The sequence below is a fragment of the Cynara cardunculus genome, assembly GCF_001531365.2.
Source record: "Cynara cardunculus var. scolymus isolate 2C chromosome LG 2, CcrdV1, whole genome shotgun sequence".
NCBI classification, from domain to species: Eukaryota; Viridiplantae; Streptophyta; class Magnoliopsida; order Asterales; family Asteraceae; genus Cynara; species Cynara cardunculus.
Window position 1 is genome coordinate 3,990,604 of NC_037529.1, and position 10,756 is coordinate 4,001,359.

Below are 10,756 nucleotides of genomic sequence, written 5' to 3' on the forward strand. Positions count from 1 at the left end.
GAAAGCCAAACAAACAGCCCCTTAGAGGATTAACTGGGTTCCTTTGGTTTATCTTGAAAAGGTGAYGTGATAGCCTGATTGCTAGGATTTACAATGCATCTACTTTTTTGCAGGTTAATTTTCTGATCATTTGGCATTCACAGGCAGAAAGAAAATGAATTTCATATCTTTCTTCCAAGACTTTCATATGCATTTACTTGATATGGACTAGGGATGAAGATAGAACGAGACATCCGTATTACCTCMGCTGAAAGTGTTCGTAGCTCCTGATCACGAGCTGCTAATAGATGAGCAAGATCGACCTACAGAAGGAGGCGATTAAATTCTTCTTTCTAACATCCCCACATAAACAATCATAAATGCTGTAAAATATAATGAATTTATTAGAAAACCTGATWTATTACCTGAGGTGCTGTCCCGTCACCAGACCTTTCGAATTTGCTTAAGCATTCTTGCAACCTAAGAATCTGCAGTGATAAAGACCCGTCTTAGAAATTGCTACTTGCTAGAAGTCACAACGTGCAAGAACACCCCCCCCCCCCCCCAAGGGGGATAAAGGCCCTATATGCCCGGATTACTAGCATCTAGTTCTTTCCTTTTTCTTAAGGGTGCGTGGTACGTGGACTGGACTGGACAGGACATGCGAGAATGAGGTTGGCAGCTAAAAGAGTTGTGGAAGGTTTTACAGTTTTTAACTTGATGGGTAGTTTAGTAAATTACCAATCTTGTCCATCTCTATTTTTGTTCAACCTGACAAAAAAATGCCATTCRGTCCCATAGTGTCCTAGTCTAATGCCACGCCATACATGGAACAAGTCTTTGTTGTCTCGTTCCGTTATGTCCCATGTACTAAACACACTTTAAATAAATATTGTTGGAGGGAATCTGATGTTCCAAACCCTGAATACATGATATAACAACAGGTTAACTTAACCACAAGGGTTGTTGCATAGTGGTTAAGGCCCGTGAAGATCTGGTGGAATATCCTATCTGCCCTTGGTTCAATTCCAGGCKTCCACAATCAATTGTGGTCAATGAGTTTATTTAGGGCTGATGTCTTACGGTCGCAATCTATCGGGATTAGTTTGGGCATATAGCCCGAGACACCTTTCCTCAAAAAAACAACMACCGGGAACTTTCTATCGCTATTTACCTCCTCGCTCAGAAAGTTAAGATTGTCTCTTTGATATTGTAGCAAAGCCATTTGCTGATCAGAGAGCCGGCCGCCATCGTGATACCTGTTAATAGTTTTCAGGAATCAGTAGACTCTAAGAGAAACATTGTGACGTTTCATTTAAGCTCTCATTCCAGACAAGTATTATATTCTAGTTTTGCTATAATCAAAAGGGGTAATAATGGGGAGAAATATTTGTTTAATCTAGAACACATTAGCTACGGCTGTGAGATTAAGCCATCAACTTAATCAATAAGCTATAAACAKATGAACACATACAACGAAGTGAACAAGCCATTCTCCCTAGGGCTTGTCTGTTAGCAACTTAATGAGCTTAATGGGACTCGCAATTTATTCCGTCAGTTATATATGGTTGTTTGGTAGTGACTTATTCAGTAAGCTTTTAGGAGGGAGCTTTATGCAGAAAGCCAAGTTTTTCCAAACTTGCTCCTTCCAATTATAAAACACGCACCTTCCATCTATGAAAAAACCCTCCCAAGCAAAAATCTTTTGATCCATATGGACAGATTAATCCACACACAGACAACTTTATCCATAGAGGACTTAATGGAAAACCAATCAAGCATCCCCTAAATCTTCATAGTCAAGTTGACAGTGTGTATGGAATAATCGTCTTTCTTGATTTTTGACTTAGGACGATGAGTTCACCCTAAGGCATCAGATATCATCGATACTCTTTTGTTTTTTTATCCTCTTTTTGAAGTATATAATATTTATATACGACAAATGAAACTCACACCCACACCTTGCCTTTGGTGAGGTTGGAACCGTGACCTCTACAAAGGTCGGKTTACTGGATACCGTTGAGCCAAAGAGATTGCCTTCATCAACGGAGCCATCATCCACTTTTACTATCTGTCAAGATAACTCAATCTCTTCTCTCAAACTCTCATAGTCAATCTAAGGAGATGCATAAATAAAATCTTGGCCCGGTTCAAAACCAAACTTTTAGTTTAAACGAGTTGGATTTAAAACCACCCATGGTTTTAAAAATTGTATGAGATGCACGCCTCAAGGTGAGGCTGCCCAAAACAGCACCTGAGGCAGCGCCTCTTGGACCCTCGACGAGGCTTACGCCTTGGTTCAGCGAGGCGGTTTGGTGAGGCTTGAGGCATTGTCAAGGCGTACGCCTCAGATTATCTACTTTGGTAATGGTTTCTTTGGCTTTTTTTAATAAGTTAGGCAGTAGTATTACTTCTCTTTATAGTATAAGTGTCTTTTTATTTTAAATAACAAAAAGCCAAAAAGCCAACACTTTCTCCTCTCGATCAAAAATTGTGGTTTGACACTTCCTCTTCCYCCAAGCAACCAATATTTCCACACCTATTCAGCCTGATTTCGCCTTTTAAAACCTTGAAATCACCAACTTAAAAATTTAACCCTAAATACTAATTAAGCAGATTAGACCAAGATCAAAGTTAAATTCAGGATTAAGGAGGTAGTATGATAGATGTGTCACCACCTTAATGCTTCCAGAGAGCTTGGTGGTTGAAGGGGAGAATACAAGGATTTCAGAACATCTGGCTGTGATTCCAATGTATTGTACTGGTGTACATTACCTGCAGGCATCAGAAAGGTGATTAAACATACGAACTGCCAATAGAACAAAATTCGGTGTGTTYGAAAGTAATATTGAGCAGATAGCATCAAACAAAACCGAACATGTCAATTAAAATAACACTGAATTGTAATTAACTTGGGTTCCGCCATGAAAATGCTTACAAATAAATTCTGAATCTCAGATATACCTTGTATCACTTATCAAGATGGTATTAGAAGTTTGAGCACCAAGAGTATGAAACACCTATATGTATGTAAGAATATGTGTGTGTATATATATAGGGTCGGTGAAAAACCGTAAAAAAATGAAAAACTGAGAAACACCCTAGTAACCATTCTGCCGTAAGGTATGCACATGTGCACAACATGCACACGTGCATAGAAACCAGGACCATCTTCAATTACTTGTATGGACATGTACATACCGTATGGATGAACGGTTATTAGGGTGTTCCTCAGTTTTTCATTTTTTGGGGAGTTTTCCCTAAACCTCACTCACTCACTCTCTCTCTCTCTCTCTCTCTCTCTCTCTCTCTCTCTCTCTTTCTCTCTCTCTTTGTGTGTGTGTATATATATACACACATATACATATACACACACACACACACACGGAAGGGTTCAAATGAGAACTCCTGTGATTTGCGAAAACGCGAGAACAGTCTCTAAGCCAAACATTGTGTTTTAGATCACATTTCAAGAGAAGTTAAGGGATTTTTCAAATTTAAATTAATATTAAAGAGTTTTCAAAAATATCAAAGATGTGAAAGAGTAAAATTGGAAATTGATATGCTAAAMTTCGAATAACACGATGAAGATAGTTCCGATCATCGAGGAGTGATRATCATTGAATGTGTATCACATACTTCTCACARTTGAGGGCAAGGCCGATAAATCGAACAGGACAATTATCACAACCCATAAATTGATACCATATGTGTTTGATTAACATTGTTTGATCGATTAACATAGTTTTGTTCAATTATCAACAACAAAAGAGCARAATTGAGTAATAGACAATGTATATATTTATCGATTAACATACTTTTGCTTATCAAATGATATTATCACAGTCTAGTTAGGCCACATTCACAATGTGAATTGATGATAACCCCTCTGTTTTCATCGATTAACACAGTTTGTTCGATTATCAACAACATAAAGACMAAATCGAATAATAGACAATGTATATATTTATCAGATTGTTTGCTTATCACATGATTATCACAACCTAGTTAGGCCAATTAACAGTGTGGATTGATGATGACCCCTCTGTTTTGAATGATTGGACTCTTCCATTCTCGGGTCGAAAAGAGAATTTGAAACTGAGAATATCACACTACGATCGAATATGCARATACAGTAAACGATCGAGACATGAGATTAGACGTGATCAGATTCCAATCGGAAATCATGGGATAATTACAATTAATTAAAATAACATAAAAAAYTATAAAAATACCTAATTACATTACTACCCTTATTGGATTATTTTTATTTATTATAATTTMAATTATTGATTAAAAAGGTTAGAGGCCCAAAAATGTTTCTCGCATTCTCGTAAGGTGTTCTCGTTTGAACCTCCACCTATATATATATATATATATATATATGTATGTATAACTTAACCCATAATTAAATCCGAGAACATTTATATATATATATATATATATAAATTAAACATGATCACTACTACTTTCACTCTTAGGCTTTTTAGCTTTAGCAGGCTTGGAAGAGAACTTACCAATATAGATACTCATGAAAGAGGCAGCAAAGATGGCTTCAACCACCATGATAATCCTGAAAATTTGGAGGAGCTAAAAAAATGTCAGCAAGAGAACCAACCAATTTAAGTATAAGTATTTAACCATGGGATTCATAGGTGTGTACTGTCATAGTCCATCCCAAACCCAAAATCTTAGCAATTTCATTTATTCTCCTACCTTGACCAATGTTTGTCCTTTTAAACTTCAACTGAACTTTTAATTACCAATTAAAAGTGTAAATCAGCCTTGTGTTCTAAGCATTGACCATATAAATAAAATAATGAGAAGTGGATATGGTGGGTCCAGAAATATGATGCGCCAAAGGGTTGTATATTTATTTGCCTAGAGATACTTCCCAAAAAAGGGAATGTTACTACTTCCTCCGTCCCAAAATAAATGTTTGCATTTCTACTTATACTTGTCCCAAAATAAATGTCTAGTTTAAAAAATAGACAACTAAATTCTCAAAGTACACCCTTMGTTAATGCACGAACATTAAGAGTTGTGGAAAGAGATAAATTAAATAAGGGTAAAATTGTCCTTTGGTTAACTAAAAAGTGTAATAATTATGTATATCTAATAAAGTGCAATAATTATACATGTCTAATAAAGTGTGTCGTTTCTATTGTGGACACTTGTTTTGAGACGGAAGGAGTATTAAGCAGAGAAACCAGGAAGTATTTTTTTTGATCGAGACTCCTGGTCATAAACTTTTCCTACTTATCTTCAATTGTATGTGTCTGGCATAGGGATAGATGAATACCAGTAAAAAAGCCGGGAACTAGGGCTGAACCCATAAGCGAAATTGCTGATAGCTTRATCATTAAGCCACAAACAAACACTAAGATATGGCAGAGCGAATAAGCCCTCCATATCATTAAACAGTCCCTAAATCAGCCTCGGGTTCCAAGTATCAACCATAGAAAGAAGATAACTGAAAGTGGATATGGTGGGTCAAGAAACATGATGCACCAAAGGATAGAAAGTTCTATTTGCCTAAAGTTACTTCCTACAAAAAGGCAATGCTACTATTTAGCAGAGAAGAGAACATGTTTAATTGAAAACCAGGATGTACATTTCTTAATTGTATAAACTTTTCCTACTTATTTTTAATTGTATGTGTCTGTGGCATACAGATGGATAATTATTGAAATTTTTTGTGTAACATAGGAATGACAAAACACAACCTTGAGACATAAATAACATTTAGATTATAATCTAATGTAGCTCTAATGAAGCTATCACTAAAAACATGAACTTGCTCAAATGAGATCATTAGAGGATGAAGAGTGATATCCCTGCGCGATTTACTCAAATCTGATCATAAAAATATAACTATTAAGAATGAAGCAGGTTACAATTAAATATCAAGTTTAGTTTCAGTTTCAGAGATTGCAAGGGCAGTTACCTGAGAATCATAGGAATTGGAAGAATTCTTATATATGGCTCCCAAACCATGATAAGTAGCATCACCCCGGTGCCTGAAATGAGCACAAAGTAGCTGAAACAGATATACTAGCAACACATAATTCCATGTGTCCCTTGCTACTGTTCTTCCAAAACGGGTCACGCCACACAGACTTTTGGAAGTCAGAATACTTATCAATTACAAATTTGATATCTGTTTTCTAGACGATATACATACAACATTTCTTMAATTCTTAGTAAATTTCAACTTAGTTATCATTTTTTTCAAAAAATTAAAAATTGAGAACCTAGTATATCCCACTSGGGAGTAAGATCTGGGGATTAAGTACTCTTTGACAGTTTTAGACAAACAAGAATTAGCCTTCTGAGTCTCCTGAATTGTTTTCTGGCATTTATGCATTCACTCATCATAATGCAATTCTTTATGTTATCAATATTTGAAGTAAACAACACAACTAGAATAAATTAAGAAACAGATAAACTTTTACAGGAATGCTGTAATGAAGATATACATACCATATGACATACTGGCAAAGGGTAGGCGAATAATATGCTTCATCTTTTGACTGAAAATATAGTAACCCTACATAATGGAAATGAATGTTACAATTCCATCCTAAAAGAACATGTAGGTGTCCTACGAGTGACATACATACAACACAATAATTGTTAAGTCTTGGCACCTCCAAATCAGTAATTTCATTAATAACTCTTCCAGTGCTCAAAGAGAAATTTCTTGAACCAATATGGTTTTTGTACTCGTAGAGAAAAATAGTTTAAAATCTTGAAAGATCCATTTATATGTTTTCAGTATGATTCATTTATACGTTTTCAATGCAACTGGCACAATCATTCACCCATCTAATTTCAAGCCTACAGTYTGTAAAAAAATTGCAGAAGTGATTAAACCAAAAGGAAGCCGAAAAATGCATGCAATATGTACTATGAAGACTTGCATTCATGAATAACAGGAAAGAACYATGACGTCATCAAAGTGGTCTATCAGCGAATACTAAAGAATGTAGAAAATTAGATTACTACCTGCAATCTTATTTTCTGGACTTGATAAACCATATATTGCTGGAAGATGCCTGCAAGTACAATGATATTTGTGAAAGACCAGTCTCCAAAAAGGCAAAAACAAGCAATATACCAACTGAAACTGCTTTAATGTCTGTGAAGACATGATATAAGATTCAACAAAGCTAGACCAAACAAAAATGGCCAAAAGATATTAGAAAAGAATATCAGGACATTGAATAAAGAAGAAAAACATGTGATTATCATATCAAACAGAACATAAAATAAACTAGAATACCAGTGATAATCAATAAAGCAACATCACAGGTGGAGAGTAACTTTAATATCAAGTATTGCTTAGACTGGAACACCCATGGAGCTCCCACAGCCAATGTAGCATAACCTGACTAGAATAAAAGGGAATCAGGCCAAGTTTCCAAAGAACGAAAAGCTTCTGGAAACCTTAATATYGTATTGAAGAAACAAGAAATGATACTTGCCAAGAGTAGACAGTACAAAATGCTACCAATGATGCTTGTATGTTTCCGCTGCCCATATAAAGGAGCTTCATTCGATATATCAAGGAATCTATAGAAAAATAGTAAACAGTCATCAGTAACCAAACCAAACAAACCCAGTAAATCCGACTAAGCAGGATCCGGGAGGTAGGTGTGCTCATGAGTTGGGTTGATCGGTTGAAGGCATTTCAACAACTCAACTCATGTTTGCAGTTTGCAAAATCTGAACCTAACCCAAACCAAACCGTATGGGTTGGTCGGGTTGATACTTTGGTACATCAAAATATTCTCCTATGTTTGTTACCTTGAATATGTTGTTTTCTCTACTATAATTCCTTTTCCATCATCAATCATTTRGTACAACTTATCCATATTTCTTCTTAAGTATATCACATTCAACTACTTTTCTCAATTTGTATATATATGTCCACATTTACTGAACATATATATGAAGGAGTTATATAGAGATTGAAAATATATGTATATGAAGAGCGTACGTGATGGTGGAATTGTCCAATGTACATATTAATAGAGACTTAAAAAATCATATTAAATACAAGAAATAAAAGGATATCGGGTTCATCGGGTTGGGTTCAAATGACCGTAACMCAACTCCAACCAAATACCTCTAGTTTGAAGATTTTACAACTCGATAGGTTGCTTCGGGTTGGGTTATTTCGCGTTGGGTTGGGTTGGTCGGGTTGGTTGGGTTTTTGAGCACCTCTACCGGGAGGGGTGAGATGTACGCAGACCTGACTTCTAGCTCAAAGTGTAGAGCGGCTCTTTCCATAAAGACCCCTAGCTTGTGCAAGAGTGTGAGCATACAAGAAAACAGTCATCAGTAGTACATGCTAATGTGGATCAACTGAGTTCTGCATAGAAGTGTTGAAACTGTCTACTATGCATATGGCAATATATGCAGGATCTCGAGGAGCTATTGGCACCAAAATATCAATGCAAAAAATTGAGAACTTAGAATTTTTACCTAAAGCAGGGGTTAAACTAAACACTTGTGTCCAAGATARATAAGGATGGTCATGAAGTTTATTAGCAAGTTGATGCATCAACTATGACTATGAGGGAGTTTGGAATCATGTCAASAGGCTTGATAGTTTAAACCACGGGTTTAATGATTCCCAAGGACCACCAAATTCCTTTAATTGGTCATAAGAAAACTWATACGTGATGGTTAGAGAACTCCAAAGGGACAAATTGATTATTGGAACTTCATGCCAGTCAAGCTGGGAACTATGGAACGTTAACATGTAAAAACAGGCAGAAGGGTGGTTTCACAGAATCACAAATTATACAAAGTTATCTCGCAGAGTTGTTCCTATATGCTCTGTAATCCATACTGATTCAGTAGGAATAAGATAAATCATTGTCAGTCAACCCTCCAAATATTCATTCCAATACCTTCATACCTTTTCCTCAGTCTCGTAATTCTTGCTCTATATTCTTTAATTCCCTCAAAATATCATACACTGCTTCTTCTTTTTCCCTCGAGAACAATTCTAAGAACGTCATAACTGTATGSTTTACATTAGGGTAGGTATCCAAACAGATCCCCGAGAATGGATGAACGACCCAGAATGTGCTCTGGAGCAGAAGACACTCCTACATGCCAAAGGCATTCCTTAGCCCAACGACGTCTTAATGAAATCTTGATATCCAAATTCGCCTCCYCGTAACCCTTAAACATGTTGGTAATATTAGTTTCTAACTGACGTAAACCCAACTCAAACTTGRTATCCAATAAGGGCATGGATCTGAAAATCCAATTCCCTGGCTTGGGGTTGGCACTTGAGCAAAAATAGCTCCAAATATGAATTAATTTAGCTCGAAATCCATCCCTTAAAGTGCATGTCATCAATCAATTTGTGACCATGGCTTGGAGTTTCAATTCCATGGTTTGGAATTGAAACTGCATCAAAATCGCTGTAGGATTCAAACTGACATCGGATTCCAAATTTAAATGCCAGATTCCATACATATAAACAAAACAAAAAGAACCTAATACACATTAAAAGAACCAAGTCATGATTCATTGAATAAGCAAGTGCAACAGAAACGATATCAGATTGGAAGCAACAAAACATCATCAAGAAGTTTAATTCCGTATTCCAGAACGTAAACCAAGAAAAAGAAATCGCAAGTAAATTAGGGTAAACTAATTGTCTAGTATAGACGATGAAACATAGCATATCACTAAACATTAGRATGGCCGAACTTGGTGAATCAGAATTGTAAAAAAAGAAAGGTGTAACATATACATATAACTGCAACTTACAGATAATTGTCATCTGGAGATGCAGSGCGGGAAGCAGCGTGTCGGTCCGAAGACATGATCTTTGGAAACTATAGGGTTTCGAGATTTCAGTTGTGTTGCAGTAAATGATGCAGTGTTTTCAGTTAAAAGACCGAYAACCAGTGAGTTGATCGCCACATGCAAACAAACCCCAGATCAGAATCATCACCAAATCAACCGGACTTTCGTCGGGTTAAAAATCCCCAATTCACCATATTGCCGCATAAAATTGGTTACACCATTTCCCCCAACAAATTCTAACAATTTATTCGTTTCAAAGTTTACTAGTAGTTGTGTATAGTTGTTATTTTGAAGTTTCATTGATTTTATTATAAAAGTTTAACGATGATATAAGTAATATTTGGTTTTTATATACTAGTACAATTTGAGTAAATAAGAATTATGGTTTCAATTGCAGTCTATCGATAAAAATAATTGTATGACAGTTTAAAATCCAATATATTTAAAATCCAACATATTTAAACGGCTCCACAAATGTGTTCGATTTACACCAAGAGCAAAAAATCAAGAGATAGAAAACGAGACCGAGAGTTCTAGAGCAATTGAATGAGAGAACTTTTAATAACTCATGGTTATTAGTTTGAATCTCACCTTGAACTTGAAGGATGGAGAGAAGACATAAAGATATGAGAGGGTGAAGGCACGAGTGAAATATGTCGAAAGTATCTTGGAAACATGAAAAGAAAATATAATAATATGCATTGGTAACTTGTACTATATGTTATTTTAATTGTAGATTAAGATATTTTAAGATGAATGCATAAAGTAGTAGTACTTAATGCATTATGAGTTGTTTTTAAAGCTTTCAAGACTTTGTGTATAAATGTATAGTACTTTATATATTAAAAATTGTTTTTAAGACTTTTGATAAATCTAATTTATAAGATAGTATAAATAAGAAGTATATTATTAAAATATTAAAAATTATGGATTTTATTTTTTT

At 35.5% G+C, this 10,756-nt stretch overlaps 2 protein-coding genes across 3 annotated transcripts in view; one reads left to right on the top strand and one right to left on the bottom strand.

The window, feature by feature from the left end:
• LOC112504290 (tubulin--tyrosine ligase-like protein 12) overlaps positions 1 to 158 on the top strand; it is a 9,476-nt gene extending 9,318 nt beyond the window's left edge. Inside the window, exon 15 of the mRNA XM_025108230.1 lies at positions 114 to 158. Within this exon, the coding sequence (XP_024963998.1) occupies positions 114 to 158 (45 nt within the window). The remainder of the gene's footprint in view (positions 1 to 113) is intronic.
• Positions 14 to 10,026, bottom strand: LOC112507020 (protein FIP1-like). Of its 2 annotated transcripts, XM_025111408.1 has the most exons (11): positions 9,775 to 10,026; positions 7,467 to 7,554; positions 7,265 to 7,373; positions 6,988 to 7,037; positions 6,463 to 6,529; positions 5,927 to 5,999; positions 4,497 to 4,552; positions 2,658 to 2,754; positions 1,154 to 1,238; positions 405 to 467; positions 14 to 302 (listed from the first exon to the last, which is right to left on the bottom strand). In XM_025111408.1, exons 1-11 carry the CDS (start codon positions 9,828 to 9,830, stop codon positions 162 to 164), a joined length of 885 nt encoding a protein of 294 aa, XP_024967176.1. In that variant the 5' UTR covers positions 9,831 to 10,026; the 3' UTR covers positions 14 to 161. The 2 variants fall into 2 exon arrangements, with proteins under 2 accessions (XP_024967176.1, XP_024967177.1); XM_025111409.1 differs by lacking the exons at positions 7,265 to 7,373; positions 7,467 to 7,554; positions 9,775 to 10,026 and having other exon boundaries at positions 4,497 to 4,569; positions 6,988 to 7,255.
• Positions 10,027 to 10,756: the final 730 nt, after the last annotated feature.